Source organism: Cotesia glomerata, linkage group LG1 (assembly GCF_020080835.1).
Source record: "Cotesia glomerata isolate CgM1 linkage group LG1, MPM_Cglom_v2.3, whole genome shotgun sequence".
Lineage (NCBI taxonomy): Eukaryota > Metazoa > Arthropoda > Insecta > Hymenoptera > Braconidae > Cotesia > Cotesia glomerata.
Window position 1 is genome coordinate 8,939,350 of NC_058158.1, and position 26,115 is coordinate 8,965,464.

A 26,115-nucleotide genomic window follows, 5' to 3' on the forward strand; every position below is an offset into this window, starting at 1 on the left:
AGAATAAAATTAATTAAAATAAAATATAAAAAATACTTTCAATAAAATGAAACTTTAAACATCAAAAAACTTTAAAAAATAATTTTTTGGCAGAGTTAAGTTAAGATTGCGGAGTTCAGGGTTCGAATCCTGGCGCAGTTAATGTAATTAGTACAAGAAAAAATAATTTTTCAACTAATATGTTTTTGATAAATGATAAAAATATTAATAAAAAGTTTGGAAAATCCAAAAGTGCACGCCTCATAATCTCATTTTCCATAATAAAATTGATTAAAATAAAATACAAATACTTTTAAATCTTTCGCGCCATTGTCCACCCAGAAAAGAAAAGGTACTAAGCATGTATTGTAAACAAACGATTAGTGGATTTTTAGTTTATTGCTAATTATAAATAAACTACATTGAATTATACCGTGATTTTCGAAAGGAATTAGTGTTAAATCATACTGAAGCGTATAAAAAATAAATGGACTTGATTAGTTAAGTTTTTCGGCAGTTATCGTGACCATGCCAGTTTTCATACATACATTTGACAGCCGGACGTCCACGGAATAATTTTTTTAAACATTTTTTTTAGTTATTTAAAAAGCAAAATGTCTTTTAAAAATTTCATAAGTGTTGAAACTAGTGTTTTTCCATTACATTTAAATGTAAATATTGTTCTACAAGTGCGATAGAAAATAAATAGAGACAATTTTAGTTAAAAAAATCGCTTGATTTTTGTATAGCGAGCGTAGAGCACAATCTCATCCGCTTCGCTTATGAGGCGTGCAAAAGTTTGGAAAATCCAAAAGTAGACGCCTCATAATCTCATTTTCCATAATAAAATTGATTAAAATAAAATACAAATACTTTTAAATCTTTCGCGCCATTGTCCACCCAAAAAAGAAAAGGTACTAAGCATGTATTGTAAACGAACCTTATTTGCATGGATACAGATATACAAACGATTAGTGGATTTTTAGTTTATTGCTAATTATAAATAAACTACATTGAATTAGACCGTGATTTTCGAAAGGAATTAGTGTTAAATCATACTGAAGCGTATAAAAAATAAATGGACTTGATCAGTTAAGTTTTTCGGCAGTTATCGTGACCACGCCAGTTTTCATACATACATTTGATAGCCGGACGTCCACGGATTATTTTTTTTAAACATTTTTTTTAATTATTTAAAAAGCAAAATGTCTTTTAAAAATTTCATAAGTGTTGAAACTAGTGTTTTTCCATTACATTTATACGTAAATATTGTTCTACAAGTGCGATAAAAAATTTATAGACAATTTTAGTTCAAGAAATCGCTTGATTTTTGTAAGGAGAGTGTAGAGCACAACCTCATCCGCTTCGCTTATGAGGCGTGTAATAATACCAATAAAAATATTCATTAAATCTGATTGTTAAAAATAATTGACTTTTGTTTTATACTTGCGATGTATTACATTGTATTTCAATAAAAATTTTTTTCTGTCTAAAAAAAATACTTATTCATTATTTTTAATTGGAAATCTTTTTTTTATCAACAGTTACTGTGAAAATTTAACGAGTTATTTATTATTTTTAATTAACTATATTAAAAAACCTTTTTTTTTTTTTTTTAGATTGTGTACACAGATAAGATAATTACTGGAGAAGAAGATCGATAGATTATTAAAAAACAGTGTAATGATTTTAAGCGGACTCGTTAATTTACGTTTTATTTGTTCCGCCTACTAATAGCGAGCTTTTACGCTCTCGTCATCCCCGTAATCGTCGGGATTTTTACCATCCCTTCAGTTTCAAATGAAGAAACGGTGACGGAAGCACTTATAAAACCATCGAGGATATAGTCTGCTCGGCGTATCACAGAAAACATGACTTAAAAAGGAGATTGTCACCGTGGCTTTAAAAAACTTTAAAAAAATAAGAAGTATATCTGTTGAGTTAAGTGCCACAGAGACAACGGACAATTCACTTTAATTTAAGTAACTAGAAGACTTTTTAATCCTTTGTTTCTATTCATAAAATTATCAAGTATTATTGCGTCATATAAAATAAATTAAATGATTCAAATAAAAGATAAAAATCGATAATTTAATTTAATTACTGCATTAAGTAATCGATTTTTAATAATAAAAATTTTAAAACAATAAAAACAATTATTGTCCGTAAAATAATAATATGTGTTAGTTAGTTGTAAAAATATATGAATAGAAATATAAATTATAATAGAATTCATTAGTGAAATAAAATTTATGAGACATAATGCCTTTTTTTCTCTCAGGTTTTTATTTTTTATCTAGTCACGCTGGCTGTGACTTAGTGCCGGACCAATCGCCGGTTCAATTAACGTCTGAACACCTGATAATTATCTTCCCTCGAACTCGAAAAGGATAAATTAAGAAAACGAAGAGAAGAAGGAAAAAGAAAAGAAAAAGAAGAAAACAAGGTAAATACATTGGGTTTAAGAGTGATTATGAACAAGATTGTAGTTTTAATAGTTTGGATATAGCAATGTAAGGTCCTTCATCACTTTAGATCTGATCAGCCGGCTTTTAAGTTGCCGTGTTGCTTACCTGACATTGATTGGCTGCATTGAGTGTTCTTGCTGAAGGTATAAGGGCTGTTGGTATCCGCCGGAATCCAGACTCAGCCCATCTGGTGATTGTTGCATTCCACCACCTTGCATCATCTGTAATTAAATGTTAAACATTTTTATTGTAATGTAATTGTTGTTATTTATTTTTAGGAAAACATTTTTTTTTGTATTCTGGACAGGTTAAGTATTTCAATCAATGATACAGTCAAAAGTTTGGATGAGAATAAAAAGGAATTAAAAAAACTGGGTTCGAATCTCGGACTGAGTAATTACTTAAATTTTATTAGAAAATTTTTTTTCTTTTAATTAAAATTTTGCTTTATTAAATAATGATTTTTGTTAAATTGCAGGGTACTTTCTTAAATATTGACGTTTTTAAAGATATAAGCTCATCCCGATGTTATACTCATCAAGACCTTTCATTTGAGTATTCACATGCATTCTTGATATATTTTTCATATATACATATTTGTAATATATATATAAATATATAAAATATATGAAAAATTGATGTGGGTACTCAAATGAAAGGTTTCGATGAGTGTAATGTCGGGGAGAACTTATATCTTTAAAAATGTCATTAGTTCACAAGATACAATGTCATTTCTTAATTATTGATATTTTTAAAGATATAAGCTCATCCCGATGTTACACTCATCAAGAGCTTTCATTTGAGTACCCACATCAATTTTTCATATATTTTATATATTTATATATGTATATATTACAAATATGTATAAATGAAAAATATATCAGAAATGCATGTGGATACTCAAATGAAAGGTCTTGATGAGTGTAATGTCGGGGTGAGCTTATATCTTTAAAAATGTCATTAGTTCACAAGATACAATGTCATTTCTTAATTATTGATATTTTTGAAGATATAAGCTCGTCATGATGTTACACTCATCAAGAGCTTTCATTTGAGTACCCACATGCATTTTGATATATTTTTCACATATTCATATATATAAATATATAAAATATATGAAAAAATGATGTGGGTACTCAAATGAAAGGTCTTGATTAGTGTAACATCAAGATGAGTTTATATCTTTAAAAATGTCAATAGTTCACAAAATACAAGATCATTTCTCAATTAAGTATCTAGAGATAGAGCATTATAGTCATGAATTTATTTTTTTTTTAATTAGTTGTGAATTTCAAACAGCTGAGAATTTCATATAATATTTCCGATGGTTTAATACTATTTCAGAAAGTTAGAGTTAAAGTTACTGGAACATTATTCCAACAAATTCTAGAGGTGACTCAAATTCCATGGAGTGTTTGCGACAGTATTAAAATATTCAAGCATATCTATTTTATGGAATGTTTTAAGCAGTTATAAAATGTTTCTCAATCTGGAATTTCTCGATACACTATTTCAATTGGACTTTAAAGTTTGTAGTACTTTAAATATATATATATATATATATATATATATATATATATATATATATATATATATATATATATATATATAAGCTTATAATTTATTTGTTAGTTTAAAATAATTATTATAATTTGTAAAACTTTGTTTCATTTTATTTTACAACAAAAAAACCAATTATTTTTATTTCTAAAAAAAAACTCTAGATGCTATTTTACAATTTAAATTTAAATGATAACCAAACAAAGAAAAGAATAAAAATTTTAAATCCAATTGGAGTTTTACTTTTTTACGATAAAAATAATTGCTCTTGGGAAAATAATAAAAAGATAACAAATTTCAGCGTATAAATATAATAAAAGGAAAATATTTTACCGTACGTCTGAGATAAAAATTTTTAAAAACGGAATTTTTTGATTAGGATAATTAGTTCCTATAGATTAAAAATAAAAATAGTAGAATTCAAAGTAAAAAACAAATAAATTTATAACAGAAGGTCCGTGAACGTTTAGCGGTGTTACGTAGTAAATAGTCGGAGTGTAAAGATTTATCTAGGTGATATAACGTTGGGAAAGAAGTTTAACTGTGAAGATTCACTCCTTGTTTTCTCACTCGTTTATATAGAACGACACGATCGAGGTCGAGATCAATGCAACTGATTTAATATTCACGATCCGCGTGATCGTAGATCACCGAGTAATAAAAAGACTCCTATGTAATAGTACACGGAAAGAAAATTGAAGGAGTTTTTACTATTTTACTATTGTAATTTTTACTGAATAAAATAGTAACGGTGGACAATACTTCTCATTTAGTAATTTTTACGATCTACTATTGTAAATTTTATCCAACAAATAAGACTCGCAAGAGTCTTAAAAAGTCGAATACTATAGAGAAAATTATACAATATGTGTTTGTGAACTTTACAATTCAACTATTGTAAAAATTCACAGTTGGTTTTTTTAAAAGAAATATTAGGGAGGGAGAGAGATAGAAGATTGGACTAATTGGTACCTGTACAGTAATCGAAAAAAGAAACCGATATTTTCGTGCTATCTGGGAATCGAACCCAGAACTCTGTGTTGGCAGCTAGAGACTCTCCCTCTACGCTATCCGAGGTAAACTAAGATCCATATCCTTTAACATTTACATAAACTCGGAGTCTAGCGCTGTGCACGGCCATCACTCACACTAATTGAGAAACATTCCAATTCAACTATTGTAAAATTTGCTATAGTTCTATTGGAAAGATACAGAGGCAGCACTGGAAATTTTCATCTCTTACTTTTTACAATAGTAATATCGCATTTTTTCATGAATAAATAGTATTTTTTCTTCTAAAATATTTGACAATCAATAGTAATAAAAGTATAGTCCAGCTTTACAATAGTTGTATCGTAAATTTTCCCAGAAATTTTTTCCCGTGTACCTTCTATTTTTATCTATATATAGTTTTTTTCTGGAATAACACCGCTAGTTCTAGAATCCTCGATCCGTATATGTGATTTCATTAAAATTAGATAAGACGAAACGGAACAAAAGTCTTCGAAGTATAAATTATATCACAGTACAATTTCGAACAAATAATTGTCTTATAGATCAAATTAATTTGTTTTGTTAACGTTGAAACTTTTAATTAAATGAGGAATGTGGCCTCAATAAAATAAGGGTATAATATGATTGAGCTGTTTGAATGAAAGAGACACAGCAAATGCAATTGTACGACTTGAAGATCATTATTATCTTGTTTGTATTGTACTTTGAAATATTGATTTATTCAATTAATTTCTGGGTTAGGGTATTATTGTGCTTGAAAATAATTTATTTAAGACAAAAAAATTTTTTTTTAATTTTTTAATGAAAATTTATGGTTTTATATTTAATTTTTAAATTTGTAAAATTTTATTTAAAAAAAAAATTTACTTGATTATTGTTGATGTATGAACAGACATTGTCAATTTTAATCTCATGAATTTAAACGAGCACTTATCCACTTACTGGCGTGCTTGTTAAAATTCGTAATAATTTTTTAGTGAATTTAAAGTGAAATCTTTGAGAACATTCCAACAAATTTGTGGTGAAAGTCGGGTTTTATAATTTTTATCAATAAAAATGAAATTGATTTTAAATTACACATTACAAGGTAATAAGATGTATTACGATTCATATTTTGTTCATGATTTGATCTACATATAATATTGTATTTATAGTTTAATATTATTAAGAGAATAATAAAAATTTTGTCTCCAGGATAGTTATAAGATAAAATTGAGGTTTTTTTTTTTTTTAATGAAATTCAGTGTCTTGATTTGAAATTGTGCCTTTTCAAGGTTTCATTTCATTCTCACCGATAGTCAATTTATTATGATAAGTATTTAGGCTGCAGTTGAAATTGCTATCTCTAGATACATAATTAAGAAATGACCTTATATCTTGTAAACTATTGACATTTTTAAAGATATAAGCTCATTCCGATGTTACACTCATCAAGACCTTTTATTTGAGTACCCACATCAATTTTTCATATATTTAAATATATTGTATATATACATGTATATATAAAAAATATATCAAAATGCATGTGGGTACTCAAATGAAAGCTCTTGATGAGTGTAACATCGGGATGAGCTCATATCTCAAAAAATGTCAATAATTAAGAACTGGCTTTGTTATCTTGTTAACTAAAATGATATTTTTGAAGATATAAGCTCATTCCGTTGTTACACTCATCAAGACCTTTCATTTGAGTACCCACATCAATTTTTCACATATTTATATATTTATATATATGTATATATGAAAAATATATCAAAATGCATGTGGGTACTCAAATGAAAGCTCTTAATAAGAGTAACATCGGGATGAGCTTATATCTCAAAAAATGTCAATAATTAAGAACTGACATTGTTATCTTGTTAACTAATGACATTTTTAAAGATATAAGCTCATCCCGATATTATACTCATCAAGACCTTTCATTTAAGTACTCACATCAATTTTTCATATATTTATATATTTATATATATGTATATATGAAAAATATATCAAAATGCATGTGGGTACTCAAATGAAAGCTCTTGATAAGAGTAACATCGGGATGAGCTTATATCTCAAAAAATGTCAATAATTAAGAACTGACTTTGCTATCTTGTTAACTAATACTATTTTTAAAGAAATAAGCTCATCTCGATATTAGACTCATCATGACCTTTCATTTGAGTACCTACATCAATTTTTCATATATTTTATATATTTATATATATTACAAATATGTATTTATGAAAAATATATTAAAAATGCATGTGAGTATTCAAATGAAAGCTCTTGATGAATGTAACATCGGGATGAGCTTGTATTTTTAAAAACGTCAATATTTAAGATAGTACAGTGTAATTTAATAAAAATCATTATTTAATAAAGCAAAATTTTATTTATTTATAGTTCATAAGTCACGGCAGTCACATAGTGACTGCAAAGTTGCAAGTAAATAATAAAAAAATATACCTGAGATTGATATCCACGCATGGGATCGTGTTGTTGCTGGTGATGTTGTTGCTGTTGATGTTGCTGTTGATGCTGATGAGGATGAATATTGGGAATATCGAAGTCTTCATCTCCGAAACTTGGAGTGTGAAATGTCTGAGAAAAAAAAAAATTCGAACATTAATATAATGTACACATTAGCTTTTACGGCTTAATAAAAAAGTAAAAAAATTTGTAAGTAAAAAAAATAAGTCTGATTTATTATTTAATATTTAATTCATAAAATAGTGAATAGGATAAATATCTAGTGGAATGATTTATTGACAAAACAAATACTTTAATAACAGAATAAAAAAAATATTAAAGACATAAAAAGTTTAAGAGGTTGGAGTTGAGATTAAGGACCTTGAAAAGAAGGCACGAGACATATAAAATAGAGAGGAAAAAAAGAAGGTATAAGGGGTATGGAGAACATGAAAGTCGAATCAAAGAATCCAACCCTCGTGGATCCACCCACGCGAATGATAGATAGCGTTATATTGTTCAAAATCCTTTTACCAATTTATTCCCGTTCTCGGGATAGGATCTTTCAAAGGAAAACGAAAGAAAATAAATTTGCTGCAGAGCCACATCAGTGGTATTGGAAAAAAATAAAATAGAAATAATAAAAATAAAGAAAGTTAAAACAAAAAATATAATAAAGGAAAATAATAGAAAAGTAAAGGTGAAATAGGAAATGAAAGTTTTTAAATTGGATTTAATAGCGTCAGGAATTTTCTTTGTGAAAGACAACCTATCTATAAATTCAAAGTTATTGCTATTGTTATTTTTATCATTTTTATTTATCGTCGATAGAAATTTATAAATTTTTTTTTCAAATTATTCATTTTTCAATTTACCTTTTACTTATGCTTATATAATTTTTTTTTTAATTTTTTATTTTTAAGAATAAGAATAGTAGTTTCTTTATTTAGATTTAAATAATGAAGTTTTTTTTAAGAATAAAAAATTTTACTATTATTATCAGAAGTATCTTGAGAATTTCTTTTTAATTGTATACAGAAAAAAAGGTTTACTTGAGCCAAGAAAATATTTTTCTTCCTAATTATTTTCTTGAGCGAAAAAAAATTTTTTTTTTACACAAGAAATTTCACTTACTTCAACAAAATTAATTCTCTTGTTTTAAGAAATACGTATCTTGATCCAAGAAAATTTATTTAAGTCAAGAAAATCTTGTTATTTTGAGAAAATTCAGCCTCTAAGCTCCGAAAAATTTAGTTCTTGATAGAAGTAAATTTTCTTGTCTTCAGAAAATTTCTCTCTTGCTCCAAAAAATTAAATATAAAGACAGAAGTAAATTTTCATTAATGTTTTTATTGATTAACATGTCATATGGGAAGATTAAATAATATTTAATCTTTTTTTTTCATTCAATATGTATAATTGCACGCTAAAATAATATAAAATGGGTATCAAATATTCAAGAGAAAAATTTTCTCAAGGTGAGAAAATTTTTTTCTCAGCTAAAGTAGGTGGCGCTGCTTCCCTAAAGTATCTAAAAATCTTGATCAAATATAAAAATTTATTGTATCAAGTATTTATGATAATTTGAATTAAGAAAAAATGACTTTCACCAAGAATAGAATTTCTCTCAAAATTTTTACTTCGGCCAACACAGCTTCGGTCTTCCTCTAGGCACCCGACAAATTTCCTTGAGCCAAGAATTTTGTTCTCCAGTCAAGAAAACTTATTCTTTGTACCAATAGTCTATTTTTGTATCTTGTTTTGTAATTATGTTTATTATCTATAACAATTCTATTTAAATAGTCTGACAATAAATTATTTTTCATCTTGTATACAATCAATAAATTCAAAGTTATCGCTATTGTTATTTTTATCATTTTTATTTATCGTCGATATAAATTTATAAATTTTTTTTCAATTATTCATTTTTCACTCCTACCTTTTACATTACTTATGTTTATGCGTATATAATAGTACTAGTACAGCAATATATCCGCGATTTGAATTATTAACCGCTATCACTCAACGAGAAGTAGTCTGACGCTGACAATATCGCCCGTAGTATCACACAATAACTGCTACACACTTAAAACTATCCAGCTCTCTTTATATTATTTTTTTTTATCTTTGTTTGTTTTTTGAGTCATTTATTTATTTCTTTTTTTTCGTTACACTTTTCTATTTTTAGTTGTCGCTGAAATTGCAGCTATTTTATTTGCAATATGTCTGCAAAAAGTTTTTATGAGTGTCGTTCAAGAGTCATACTTTTTTGACGTTTTAACAGTAAAAGTTATTTTAACATTATATATATATTTTTTTTTCAAAACGAATATCATTTTTTATAGCACGTAATTTATCCATTACTTTTTTATTTCCTCGACACATGTAACGATTTTAATTTAAGTGGAAAAAACCACTTTGACCTTTCAAGTTCGCAGATCAATAAGAGTTTTTATTTTATTTTAGTATGAATTTTATTTAAATTGTTTCATTAAACTTTAAGGAGATCCACGCGAAGTAGTCAAATTTTTAAAACTTCCTGAAAATTTGTAAATTTAATCTACGTAGCCTAATAATTAGTAAAAAAATTAGGAAAATGGTTGACCCTAAAGGCCATCCCTGCAACTTCCCGCTACCTACATACCTAAGTGCTCAACAATTGACTTATTTTTTAAGCTCGTCGAGCTCAAAAATATAATTTTTGTGTAATTTTGAGCTCTCCGAGCTCAAATGAATCGCTGTTCTGTGCTTTTGAGCTCTTCGAGCTCAATAGGCAAATGGAAGTTTTATAGAACACTATTTTTTTAATTTTCAAACCGCAATAACTTTTGAATGAATTAACCGATTTTCTCGCGGTTCACGACATTCAACGCAGTTTTTTGAGTTCTTTAAAAAATTTTTAAGCGTAAACTGGTAAGACTAAAAATTTCATAGAAATTCTGAAAAAAACATTTTTTTCAATTTTTTTCGACAACGATATCTTACGAACAAACCAACTGATTTTGACCGGGCTGGTGGCAATCGACGTGGTTTTTTGAGGTTAAGAGCTGATTAGTTTTTGGAATTGATCGGTTCAGCCGTTTAATAGATATTCCAAAAAAACGAATTTTTGGAAATTTTATTTTTGAGATTTCTCAAAATTGATCGACTCAAATTCTGTAAATTAGTATCAGAATTCTAGGGACAAAGGAACTCTTCAGAACGCCGCTTATTTCGATCGAATCGGATGATCCGATCAAAAGTTATGAAAGATTTACATACATACACACACACACACACACATACATACAAACACGGTGACATCACCGCGGAAATAGTCAGGAAAGCTTCCTAGGACCTCAAAACGTCGAGATCTGATGAAAACTCGATTTTCGAAAAACGGGGTGAAAACAATAACTTCCCGATTCTTGAAAATTTTCAATTTTCTTAGCGGCAAGTTAAAAATTAAAAAACAGTAGGTTTCCGGGAAATTTAATCAAATAATTACACTGATAGAAGGATTTGTTTATAGTTAAAAATATTTGTTAATATTTAAAAAATCATTTATTAGAGACCACTTTTTAGTCCTTAACAAATATTTCTTAGTATTTAAAAAGATTTATTAATATTTAATAAATGAATATCTGATTTATTAAATACAAACAAATCATTTTAAATACTAAGAAATATTTGTTTGATACTAAAAAATGGTCTCTAATAAATGATTTGTTAACTATTAACAAATATTTTTTTAATACAAATAAATCCTTCTATCAGTGTAGGTTATAAAATTGTTATTTTTACATGTAAAATGGAGATTCCACCAGCCGTGTATTTGGTTAAGAATTTAATGCAATTAACGATTTTAAAAAATTTTATTGTCACTGAATTTGATTGAAAAAATAATAAGCTAAAGATTAAAATAATAAAAAAGTAGGTTTCTGAACGTATTACGGAGATATTTAATATTTTTTATGAAAAATCACTCGGAACTTGCGTTCTTTAAAGTCTTGTATTTGACTTGGCAACACCGCTTGCGCAGTAACCCGGCGCATAAGTAACCGCGGTTTTTTAAATGCTAGAAGATCGTCATTTTAGTTAGACAGTAAACATAAATAAATTTGAAGGTTAGGGAACTCTTGAGGCGTTGTCAAGTGTATACCGGTAATTCAGAGCGCTATTATATTTTTTATTAGTCAATTAAATGTTAATAATTATTCAATGAGTAAATTTTTCGGAAATTTCCTCAAAAATGTTATTAATTAATTTAAAAATTAATTTGAAGTACAACAAAAGTATTTCTACGTATTATTTTTTTATAGAAATTCTTTATACTAGGAAGGCATTTGGATCTCCTTAACAATTGTAAAGATTAAAAAAAAATTTATTTAAAGTTAAATTGATTGAAAATAAAAATTTTTATTTAAAATATAAAGAATTTATTTGATTATAAAATGTATTTATTTAAATAAAAAATAAATTTTTATGCGCATATGAAGTATAAAGAAATAAAAATTTATCAATTACAGTACATACAAGTTGTTGGCTCGTGTGAGTTAGATAAATGGTAGTAGAACTAACGTTAAGAGGATTTCGAACGTTATCGTATTTCTTGGCTGAAGCTTTGAGGGTGGAAAATGTAAACGGAGGAAGATACCACCCCTTAAAGTCGTTTGCCGCGTAATAACCAACATTTTCCATACACTTTTTGCTGCTATAAACTCCCTGAATTACATCTTCATACATATATAAATTTTATCTGTATACATTAAATTTACTTTTTTATTTATCGTGATGGAAATTTTAAATTATTTTATACGACTTTTTGTTTACTTATTTTCTCTATTTAAATAAAAGAATAATAAAAATAAAAGGCAATATAAGATTTAAGAAAGAATTTAATTTTGTGTAAATGGTTATAGAGCGCCGAGAAACAAGTTCACGATATCGAATAAAATTCTTCGAGTGTATGGAATTGCAAGCGCGACCCTTGACAATTAATGATCATTGAGAATAAAACGAGACTGTACTAACGAAATAATATAATACAAATGCAGGTAAGCGAACGCAATATTAAAATAGTATTGTGGATTAAATAATTACACTTTCTTTGTTTAAAATAACTTACAATTAGTACGCGGAATTTTGAATATTTACCGAAGTTTGTACTTTTGTGCTATTGTTTAATTTTTAATAATAATTTTTCATTTATTAAATCCTCCAATTTTTTCATAATAATTATAATTATTATTATGATAAGTGGAGTTGATAGTATAGTTGAAAAAAAGTTTTAAAATTGGAGTAAATTTACGATGATTGAACACATTATTTTCACTTAAAAACTTTACCAGTTATATTTCTCATTTAAATGTCAAAATAAATTGAAAACTTTTTGTGTTTTTTGACGATCAAAAAGTTTGACAAGTTGATACCTAAATTAAGAGACTATAATTATGCAAGTTTTATAAATTTATCGAACGCTAATATACCCAGGGGTGCGTAACTTTGTTTTTTAAAAAGTAAACTGTACTTTGATGTTTTAGCGTTTTACTTTTCAATATTTTTCGTTAAAGTATCGAGGCCTTTTGACGTCCTAATCATTTCGAACTTCAAAGCTCGGTAATATTCCGAGGTACGGGTAATTGTATGAAATTATATGTTTTCGTCTTTTTCGAACATTTATTTTTTTTATCGCGTAGTTTTAATAATAGTAATGGAATTAAAAGGAAATAAATTAAAGAGAAAAATAAGTATATAAATTGGAGTAGCCTTGTCCCTGTTTTATTACTTGAGTTATTAAATATAATTATACAAATATTCAAGTTAATTATATGGAGTTACTATATAAAGAAATGCTATTAAGTTTAATAATAAAATAAACATTTTTTTCAAATAAAATAACTTAAATTTTTTTATATTTAATAAGCTTATCTTTAAAAATATCAATAATTAAAAAATGACATTGTATTTTGTCAACTATTGACATTTTTAAAGATATAAGCTCATATCGATGTTACACTCAACAAGACCTTTTATTTAAGTACCTACATCGATTTTCATATATTTATATATATATATATAGCAGTATATATATATATATATATATATATATATATATATATATATGAAAAATATATCAAAAATGCATGTGGGTACTCAAATGAAAGCTCTTGATGAGTGTAACATTGGAATGAGCTTATATTTTTAAAAGCGTTAGTCATTAAGAAAGTACAATGCAATTTAACAGATATTTTGTTAATTATCGACATTTTTGAAGATATTAGCTCACTCCGACATTATACTTAACAAGATATTTCATTTGAGTACCCACATCAATTTTTCATATATTTATACATATGTATATATGAAAAATATATCAAAAATTCATGTGGGTAATAAAATGAAAGCTCTTGATGAGTGTAACATCCGGATGAGCTTATATCTTTAAAAATGTTAGTCATTACGAAAGTACAATGCAATTTAACAGATATTTTGTTAATTATTGACATTTTTGAAGATATAAGCTCACCCCGACATTATACTTAACAAGACCTTTCATTTGAGTACCCACATCAATTTTTCATATATTTATATATTTTATATATATGTATATATGAAAAATATATCAAAAATGCTTGTGAGTACTCAAATGAAAGCTTTTGGTGAGCGTAACCTCGAAATAAGCTTATAATTTAAAAACGTCAATATTTAAGTAAGTACAGTGCAATTTAATAAAAGTGATTATTTATTAAAGCAAAATTTTATTTATTTATAGTTCATAAGTCACGGCAGTCACATAGTGACTGCAAGGTTGCTACTTAAATATAATTATACAAATATTTAACTCAATTATATAAAGTTGTTGTATAAAGAAATGTTATTAACTTCAATAATAATATAAAAATTTTTTTCAATTAAAATAACTCAAACTTTTTTTATATTTGAATGAAAAATAAACTGATTGGTAGAATAACACAAGTATAAAATGGTCATTAAACGTTCATTTCATAATCATTTGCTTTTATTGGATCACTCGAAGTTATTTCTACCAATGGTATATTTTTTTCTGTTATTTAGTAAAGGGAGATTTGATAGGGGATTATTTAACTTTCCCTCCAGTCGTTTCTTTCAATTTTTTCTTTTATTTTCTCGAACACAAATAACAATATACTAGACAGTGGAATGATAAGAGCGAAGAGTAGAGAGTGTGAGCAAATGGGTGGATTTGAAAAGTAAAACCAATGTTGAATGCTAACAAAAATTAATGAGAATTTACAGGAATGAAAGTGGACACAAAAGAAGATTTAATTATTTTGTAATGATAAAAGTTTTATTGTGTTTGATCTCGTTTTTTTTTTCTTTTTAATAGATTCACTGGATAATTGCATCTTTTACGTCGATTCAATCGAGTAATTAAAATTTTAATTAAAAATTCAAATATATATATTGTTCTTTTTATTACTCTATAAATCATAAATAAATTATTTAATAATTTTATTGCTCGATTTTAATTTATTTTATCATTTTACGTAATCTTCAATTACGGTGTAATAGCTAATAATAAAGGTTGTATCATATTTAAAAATAGATTATATTAAAGCTACTTAAAAACTCAATTTTAGTAGGCTATTTTAATTTATTTTAATAAAATAATTTTTTTATTATACTAATTTATATTTTTTAAATAATGTTAAATTATAAAATAAATTTATTCAATTATTTAATTTAAATTAAATCGTAGTTAATTCTATTGACGTCATTTATTGATAATTTTTTTGCTTACGTCATTAAAAAATTAAATAAATTTCTAGTGAGTTTAAAAAATTTTTAAAAATAAAATTGATATTTTTTTTAAATAATAAAAAAATTACTAATGTTGAATTTTTGTATTTAATTATTATTAATTTAAAAACAAATATTAAACTAGGCTGTTTAATAAATAAATAATAAAATATTAGTTAAAAAAACGCGAGCTCTAAAACTTCATAAGCAAACATAAGCATAAACGTAAAAAGTTTAATTAATTTAAAAATGTTAATAAAATGGTATGGTGTAAATAAAAACTAGAACGACGTAATTACTAAGTAATAAATTAACTTAACAACTACAACTACTTATTTACTGTGTTAACTAATGTATATAAAAGTAAAAGGCTAGAAAAAAAAATAACCAAGTCATCTAATCAATGTTTGCCTTATGAAGTAATAAAAATAAAATAAGTAATATTGATCAAATAATCTAACCTCATTCTGATGAATCATCAAATATTTTTATCTTGTAATAAAATCAATTACTTACAAATATTATTTACAAATCATTAAAATAATTTTTACCGCTTCCGAAGAATTATTAATTGCAATAAAACGTTTGAGCAATATAATATGCTAATTTTTCTAAAAATAGTCAGAGTATTTCCTTATTACCTGTAATTATTTTAATTACACGACCGGTTTCATTTTTTTGTACTGTAATGATTAAGAATTTAATGATTTATTGTTAATTAATTTCAAGTACAAACAAAATTGATTTTTATTTATTAATATTGTTATTTTTATTTTTATGTTTACCTACTCGAGTAATTATAAAGGAGTTAATGCAATCCGAATATGTTATTTGATTTTTTTTTGGTTATATTGTCATTACAAAAATAATTTTAAGAATAATTATACTTTGTACAGATTATTAACCTTGTTAATGGTTACGGCTGTTGGGTTTGTTTGTTTATAAATAAATAAATAAATAAATTAATTAATTAATTAATTAATTAATAAATAAATAAATTAATTAATGAATAAATTAACTAATAAATAAATGAATAAATAAATAAATAAATAATGAAATTATTTAATTATTTACTGATCAAAGATTGGCAATTACCGATTTTTGATCGAAATAATAACTAATTGCATGCCTTAAGCGCGACGCGCGCAGGTATGCTCTACACGCATAAATAGTATATTACACACCTAGGGAAGTAAAGTAAGAAATGTCTCAGATCACATGTTTGTTGACCTCGGCTTCGCCTCGGCCAACAATTACATGTGATCTGAGACATTTCTTACTTTACTTTCCTAGGTGTGTAATATACTATTGTTGAAATAACAAAAGACGGGATAACTGAAAAATATGTTCTGGTAACAAATGAGTATAGTTATTGGTAAGTGGCAATTGCAAGACACCGCCTCGTAGTCGAAAACAGCACTACTCAAAACGGGTCATGTATTCTTATGGCGGTGACGTACTTGACATCTGGCGTTAAAAAATTTAATTACTCAAAGCGGGTTTTGGCAATAGGCCTTTTTACACGGTGCCATTTATTAATTTACCAATAGTAACAAATCCATTAGTCGCACTAACAAAATGTTTCAAGTTGTACTAACAAACCAGTTTGTTAAATCACAAAACCAATTTGTTGCCCTAACGAAATCATTTTATTGCAATAACAAAACTAATTTTTTGCTAAATATTTTCCAAATCAGATATCACTGATTATAGCATATTTTTAAATTATGAATTTTTATAAAATTTAATGTAAATTTATTTGTTATTTTAATAGAATAATTTTTCTGTTTCAACAAAAAAATTTGTTATACCAACTAGAGTATATTACACCTAGGGAAGTAAAGCGTCAATGTCTCAGATCACATGAACTGAAATTGCCGCTTCCTGCCTTCGTCGAGCAAAAAAATAGTATACACTCCACGGGAAATAAATAAGAAAGCCTCAGATCACATGTGATCTGAGATATTTCTTACTTTACTTCCCTAGGTGTGTAATATACTATTGTCGAATCTACTTAAAGATTGTGCTATAGTAACCAAATTGTTTTGTTGTTATAACATATCAATAACTTGCTATAACCTAAATTTTGTTATTTTAATATATAATTTGTTATCCTTGTTAACATATTAACAAATGTATTTGTTACTAGAACATATCTTAGGTTATTTCAACAAAATTTTTTTCTGCGTGTACTCTCGCCTAAAAATCGTGATTTAAATTAAAACGTAATTTTCATAATTTAAACGAAAAAAATTATGGATAAAAAGCATATTGAAATAAATAATAGTAACTATAGAACATGTTAAAAAAAATTTTTTATCGATTAAATAAGATTTCTCAGAAAAAACTCGTTTTTCTAATGAATTAAATGAATAAGAGCGTGTTATTCACGTTAGCTATGGGCTTGATAACACCACAAGTTTGTCAAAAATCACTTTCACGATTTAATTTTTTTTTTGTTTTATTCCTGAGGAAGTTTATCAAAATCCTTGTGAAAATTGCGTGTCAAAATAATTCCGTTTCGATACAGTTAATTTTTTTCGATTGTCAGTTCGGTGACTTTTTCTGCGATTTCGGCAGCCATATATATTATTTTTCATAAACAGAATTGAAATAACTATAAACAAGCAGAAACTATACATACATGATGGTATAATTACTAACTGTTTTATCATCTGTTAAAATTTTTCTTTAGTTCGACCTACAGAGGGGATAATACTACTCGCGGGAAAATTCAAATTAAAAACGAATAATTTTTATTATGATCTAAATAATTAATGTACGACATGAGCGCTTAAATTAAGGCATGCTCATTTGGATTTTCCAAACTTTTTTAACATATGTTAGCTCTTGTTTTCTCACACAATCTGTTTCTGTGCACAAATATGTATTTTTACAAACCCAGGATGAGTTTGATTCCCTCTTATTCATTCTACTATCTACTTCTCGGTATTTTCATGCGTATTGTCTGGACTCCCATAAGCAATTAGCGGCAAATGCTCCTCGTAAAACTTAAGAGAAATGAAATAAAAGCCGTTTGAAGCATAAAAAGAAAAAAAAAGGATTTAAATTGTTTATTTCGCAAATTTTTTTCATAAAATAAATTCTTTTTACTACCGTACTAAACTCGTGATTTTTTTATTCCAGATGAATATGAAATTGAAAGAGATATATTGCTTGCTTTGAATACAGCTGAACTTGACAGTTTCCTTTCATCTTAAATTCTCTCTTTTCTTGTCACGATAAATAGATGAAACATCGGATGTAGAGTTGGTAGTAGCTATAAATTTACTCGGTTGATATGAATCGGGAGTGTCTCGGGGTTCAATGTGACATACAAATAAAACCAGACATTAAGAACATTGCATTCATATGTATTGTAGGCATAAAAGTGTTATTGTATCTATAAGACGAATAATAAGCTCTGTAATGAAGATTACAGATAACATTATCGTTAGATTTCAATCATTTATGGGCTTAAGAGTCATTTTTGTTGTCTAACATACAAATTGAAGAGTTTTTAATTTATTCATTGACTTAAAGATCATTTTATTTTAATAATAATTGATTAAATATTCTTAAAAATTTAATTTCTTACTGAAGAATAAAAGATACGCTAAAATTTGGTTCTATGATTCTTGATCCTCCGACAAAATATGCCCAAAATAAATATCCCTGGACAAAATATTGCACGACTCATGATGCGAAGCATCAGAGAGTGCTTTACGATCGAAAAATTTTTTTCGCCTCATTTTAGCAACTATTTTTAGTATTATAGCCTTGTTAGTTCACGGAATCAAGATATTTCGCATACTATTGCCGAGATAATTTAATGGAGATTAATTCTATACTTTCTAAAAATTGATTTACTGCAATAGAAACGGAAAAAAACATTATAATAGGTCAAAAAATTTTCCTGTCCGTCATGTATGAAACCCCGGAAACACTGTAACTTGTGAAAAAATCAATTATTTGAGTTAAATTTTTTTTTTTAAATTCTAATCGACGATTGTAGGTCACTGAATGCGAATGGTTAATTAATTCAGTGTCGTTTAATTACAATTAATAAAAAACGAAAACTACAAGACTGTATATCTATATATATCCATGTAAAATTAACATGGATGGTGATATATCTATATCTATAGATATTATGTACATTTTATTCCACCAGGGGCGCTTGTGCAGTACCTTCCTACTACAGCTGTTTTTTCGGCAATTAATTTTGAACGACTAAGTTTTTTTTTTTTTTTATATATTTCATAATTAAATGAGCATTATGAGTCGTGCACTTTTGGATTTTCCAAACTTTTCTTAAATATTTAAATTACCAATACATAACGACGGTCTAATTAGCAATTTGTCTAACTCCTTATTTTTTAGAGGGTGATTTTTTAAGATTTTGATGTAGCCCCACAGTAAAAAATTTTGTGTTAAAAATTTTTATGTTGAATATTTAACACTTTTTTGTGTTAATTTAACAGAATAAATGTTAAATTTACACATAAATGTGTTAAATATTTAACACAAAATTTTTTGACGCAATGACGCAAAATTTTTTACTGTGTATAATCCAATTACAAATTATTTGAATGATTCAAACCTCAATATTATATCTCTATTAGATATTAATGATATTAAATGGTTTTTTGAAGTGATAATAAATTTTGAACTATTTGTTTTTTTCGTACAAATAGAAGATTTTCTAAAATGGAGTTAGACAATTTGCCAAGTTTGATCAAGACGCCTGATACGCTAAAATTTATAAGGATCATTATTGTAGAGAATTAAATTTTCTGTAAAAAATATTCCTTATTACACTGATAGAAGGATTTTTTTGTAGTTAAAAATATTTGTTAATATTTAACAAATCATTTATTAGAGACCACTTTTTAGTCTTTAACAAATATTTGTTAGTCTTTAAAAAGATTTATTAATATTTAATAAATGAATATCAGATTTATTAAATATAAACAAATCATTTTAAATACTAAGAAATATTTGTTTAATACTAAAAAGTGGTCTCTAATAAATGATTTGTTAACTATTAACAAATATTATTTAATCCAAATAAATCCTTCTATCAGTGTATTTTTTACTTTGATTTTTCCCTCAGAATTTAAAAATATAATTAAAAATTAAAAATTATATTATGAAGATTATTATTTATTTGAAATTTAATAAGTTATTGCTTAAGAGAAATTTAAATTTCTTCTCAAGAAAGATAAAATTTATCTCGATGATAAAATGATATTTGTATGTAATTTAAAACTTTTTAATTTAATGATTTATCATGCTATCAACGCGGCTATAATAATTTGAAAAGTCGTTTGTAAAGATATTTATTATGAAGTTACTTAAAATATATATCAATAATTGTCATGTTATAAAGTATCACATCGAGAGAAGGAGAAAGCTGGGAAAGTGAATATCTGATACTTATGTCGTAATTCTCTTGTCTTTATGGTTAATAAACGATAATAAAATTTAGTGTAAAAAAATTATAGTAATTTTTTTTGATAATTATACGAGGAAACAATTCTCTATTCATTTAAATTATCTTTAATGATTGGCATTTTCTTATAATTTAAAAAAAAAAAATTGACTTACAAAATGATTTAAATTTCAATTAAAAAAAATAAAAATAAATAAACGAAGATTAAAGATTTAAAATTCTAGAAGTTTTGCTAAGATTTTTTTGCAGTAATTAAAACCCAGAAGTTATTTTCAGTAATTGTAAACAAAGCTAAGTAAAAAAGTAGCCTGTGTAATGAATTTTTTTGCTTAGCATACATATGTAAAAGACAAACATGATTAAATTCAAGGCAGAACTAATTGCAGTGTTGTTAATCCTCGGTGCCTCGTTAAGTCGGTTTTGCAGGACACTAATTTCGCACCCGCGACACATTGAAAACCGGTTTTTAAGAACACACCGTTTTATTATACTATACTACTACTAAACACGCTGTGTTGGACTCGCTAAAGAGTCTAGATATGATAATGATAACAACAATAAAAGCAAAAATGTTAATTCAACGATAATGACAGTATAATGTAGAGAAAGAGAACAGAATAGCAAAATTTGAGCGGAGAATAATAGTGTTAATTATTTTGCTATTTATTATAATAAAAAAATATTTTTGCTCTATTCAGGTCTAAATTCTTGTATAATTAATTGAAATCAAAATGTTGTAGACCAAAATGATGTTATGTTTTTTATTCTATTTATTTTAAAATGCGACGTTTCGTCAATTTTATTCTAAAATTTTCTTTAAAATTTTTACAATATAAAAATACAGTCCTCAATTCAAAAAATTACTGCGCATGACATTTTTAAATACAACTATTAATAAATGATTTTTAACATCAATTGATTTAATAAATATTTATTAACAGTTAATAAATTATTTATGAAATACCATTTATTAAATGTTAATAAATATTTGTTAACAGTTATACGTGACTGAATAAAGTAGTCAGTACTTGTCTCGGATAGCTTAACTGGTAGAGCCCTTGGCGCGTAACCGAGAGATCTGTTCGATTCCCAGTCTGGGCTGTCTGATTTTTTTTTCAATCACGGAAAAATTCCCACTGCGTAGGTCCCTCCCTTTCCCCTATCCGTTCTTTCCCAACTCCCTTAAAATTTGCTTTAATATGGCTTTGCTTTAATAACAAATATTTATTAACAGTTAATAAGTTATTTATTAATACAATTTATTAACTGTTAATAAATATTTATTAATGGTTAATGAATATTTGTTAACTGTAAACAAATATTTATTTAAAATAAAAAAGCAAAATAGCAATTTTCTTTGACACTTTTATAACCCTACACAGTGAAAAAATTTTTTCGTCAAATTTAACACAAAAATTTGTGTTGATGATTTTACACAATTTGTGTTGAATCAACACTCTATTGTATTGAATCAACATACTAAAATGTTAATTTCTACACACTAAAATGTTAAATTCTACACAAACATTTTACACTTTACACAATGACGAAAAAATTTTTACTGTGTATAGCTGGAATACATGCACTGATAGAAGGATTTTTTGGTATTTAAAAAAGATTTGTTAATATTTAATAAATGATTTATTAGAGGATAGGTCTTTAACAAATATTTATTAACAGTTAATAAATCATTTATTAGCAGCTATTTTTTGTGCTAACCAAATATTTATTACTATTTAATAAACGATTTATTAACATATAAAAAATGATTTATTAACATCTATAGAATGATTTATTAATATTTAATAAATCATTTATTAGTATTTACACACTGGATTATTAATATTTAAAAATTCCTCAAAAATATGTTTCAATGTTTTATTTTAATTGTAAAATTACAGAGAATTAGATATTTAATGAAGTAAATGAAAAATGAAATTAAAGAATAAAATAATAAAAAAGAGAAATTACAATTAAAAGTTTACAAGAGAAGTATTAGAGAAGTTTACAATTAATTACAAAAAAAAAAATTCTATAGAGGTGCGTATAGCACCTGTGCATAGAACGAGTACATATTAACAAAATATATTTTATTATCAACAATCTCTTAATATATAAGATAGTAATATAGTAATACTTAATACAGTGCAAGCTAAAAGGAAATCAACCTAGCAAGCTAGTTATTTATATAAGTTTTATAAGTAATATTGTTGCAACACTTAAATTAATATCACGATTTTTAACTAATTATCTATTTTTATCCATTCTCTCAGTTTTTTGTTTATTAGTTTCTTCTTATCATTCAAAGTTTTCATCTCTATTTGTAATTTATTGTAATATTTTAAATCTACATAATAAGCACATTGTGTGTAAATTGTTTTACTTATTTTTGGTAGTGACAGTTGTTTATGTCTTGGACAAGTTTTTTATCATTATAGAGATTTATGCAATCTTGATAATAGAAAGATAACGCAGTGGTAATGAAAGTTTTTCTGATCTCAAGGGGAGTGTTGTTGATTCACAGATTCGGTAGAATCTGGCGCCAAGTTTCGTTCAAATCTGCTGTAAACGGAGCGCCAGACTACCGACTATGTTTACTGTAAGCAGAACGGTTATTTTGAGGTTGCAAAATTTTTTTGAATTCTACGGTACTTTTTTTCCTAAATTGTATATTATAACAGTAATTCATACTTTATTTGACTGTTATTAATTAATTATATTCACTTATAACAATTAATCTACTTGAAATTATTAAATTTAATCAGCACAAACTATAGCAACGCAAAAATTTCGATCCTGGCATTTTTTTTCGATGGGCAAAGTGATCTGCCACAGACTAAATAATTCGAGAATGCATAGTAATCCTTCATTAGATGGAAAACTACAGTTAAAAATAGATATTTCACAGCTTGCATCTACACGGAAAGAAAATTGTACGAAAAAATTACAATGAAAACATCGTAATTTTAGTATAGGATATGCAGTGCCGGACCAGAACTCAAACATCGTAATTTATACGATGCAACATCGTAAATTTCTATCATTCAAATTAAAAAAAAGTTTAGGTCACCGAAAAAATAATTCTGTATCATCCAAGAATCGAAACCGGTGTCCTCTCCGCCTCAAGTCCAAGGTTTATCCCCTCACGCTATCGGAAGGATTATCTAATGTTTCTGTTCAGTCACATAATAAGACCGTCGAGACAGTAGTTGGTTATCTTTCGGTGGTGGCGTCGCAAACTACTAGACTCTGTCTCTCTTTCATTAATAGTATATTACACATCTAGGGCAGTAAAATAAGAAATGTCTCAGATCACATGTAATTGTTGTCCGAGGCGAAGCCGAGGTCAATAAACATGTGATCTGAGGCACTGCCCATGGTGTATACTTTTTTTCTCCTCGGCGGAGGCGGAGAGCGGCATTTTCGTTTAGCGCAGATGGAGAAACGTTGACGCTTCTCGCCCGGAGGAGAGAAAAACATATAGTATGCGTCCTTATTCACTTGCTCTTACGGAAAAAAATTTACTAAATAACATCGTAATTTTCAATAATTCAAATTGTATTCTGTAGACGGCAGCATCGTAAAATCGAGATACTGAAAGTCTAGTCCTGGATTACGATGTTACTATAGTAATTTTTCATAGGATTTTTCCGTGTACACCCGCCAGGGTGCCGCTGGAATTATTTTTACATAAACTGTAGTTTCAAGGGGATAGTTTGCTATAAAAATGCAACCAACGCGAGATTTAATTAAGTTGGTACCAATTGTAAATTTTTATTAATTACAAAAATACTAAAATCCGAACAAAAACAGTTTCACTGTAAAAATCGTGCCAAGTCCACGTTCATAAGACTATTAAGAAAAAAAAAATTTGTTTTTCTTTACAAAATATATAAAATAAAAAAATTAAAAAATCCAAGTAACCGATATGATTGTTTATGATTTTCGGAAATTAAAAAAAATTTTGTTATAAATTTAAAAATTAAGAAAAAAATTTTGGAACGTACTTCGTGTGCGTCATTGTGTATTTCAATTTTTTTAAATTTTGCAACCGCACACACTAAATACGTTCCAAACTTTTTTTTTAATTTTTAAATTTATAACCAAATTTTTTTTAATTTCCGAAAATCATAAATAATCATATCGGTTACTTGGATTTTTAAATTTTTTTATTTTATATATTTTTGTAAAGAAAAAAACAAATTTTTTTTTTCTTAATAGTCTTATGAACGTGGACTTGGCGCGATTTTTTTACAGTGAAACTGTTTTTGTTCGGATATTAGTTACGCACAATTTACTTAGTAATCTATTTTGTATATCTAAGATGATTTTAATTGCAAACATACATTTAAAATCGAAGTAATTACTGTACAATAATCGATTATTGATAAAAATTTTTAAAATTAATTGATAACTTTTCAAGATTAGTATATTTTACAACTTGACCAAACTTTACAACATGTTTAAATCCTTCTGCTTTGATAAATTTTTCGCATAAGTCAAGTTGCAATTTTTTCGCTAGAGTAAATAAAATATTTACAACTACGCGTTAAGTACAGCCATCTACCAACACTGACCACCAACAAAATATTTGTTAACTATTAACGAATCTTATTTGGTGGAAATAAATACTTTTTTCAATACATTAAAGCTTCTTGATAGTTACAAAAATTTTGTTCTCATAAAAAATAGATTAAGTTAATATTAACGAATATTGTTAATAGTAAAAAAATATTTTTTCCACTTAAAAAAATATCTGAAAAATATTTTAATAAATTGATTTATTAAATACAAACAAATCCTTCTATCAGTGTGATAATAATTAAATTCACTAAATAAATTAACGTTTTTAATATTTAAAAATATAAAAGATAATTATGTACTTTCCTCCCGAATAAATATTTATTAAATGTTAGAAAATATTTCTTAAACTTTAATAAATTAAATAATTGTCTTCAAATAAATTAAATTATTCATCTATTATTTCCTAGTTAAACATTATTTTGATCTACAACATTCTGATTTTAATTTAATTATAAAAAAAATTAAAAAATACCTGGTCAGCCATATTGTAACCGCCCTCGTGGTGATACGATGTCTGATGGTGCTGCGGCACGTTCAGTGACAAATCGAGATTGTCGCTTCTCTGTAACAGAAATAATTAAAATAAATTAATCAATCATTGTCGTAATTCAAGTCGTTAACTTTTTATAAATGACAAGATTCTTTCATCGTTATTTTATCTTTTATCAATTAATAATTACTCGTAAGAGTTTCATGGCAATTAAAATAATTACCGTGATATTTAGCAAAAAAGGCGAATAAATTATTTTATATAGTTTCCTGCCGGATTAAATTTCGTAATTAATCTAAGAATAAAGTCAATAAATTACGTCAGTTTTTTTTTCTTTTTTTTTCAATTAAGCG

General features: G+C 26.2%; 1 protein-coding gene across 3 annotated transcripts in view; it reads right to left on the reverse strand.

Moving 5' to 3' along the window:
• The window catches only part of LOC123275055 (TOX high mobility group box family member 3-like), a 398,558-nt gene that overhangs the window by 30,661 nt on the left and 341,782 nt on the right, over positions 1 to 26,115 (reverse strand). For all 3 annotated transcript variants that reach the window (XM_044742959.1, XM_044742958.1, XM_044742960.1), the window contains 3 exons: positions 25,745 to 25,834; positions 7,470 to 7,604; positions 2,553 to 2,668 (listed from right to left, as the gene is read on the reverse strand). In XM_044742959.1, coding sequence (XP_044598894.1) covers positions 2,553 to 2,668; positions 7,470 to 7,604; positions 25,745 to 25,834 — 341 coding nt within the window. The remainder of the gene's footprint in view (positions 1 to 2,552; positions 2,669 to 7,469; positions 7,605 to 25,744; positions 25,835 to 26,115) is intronic.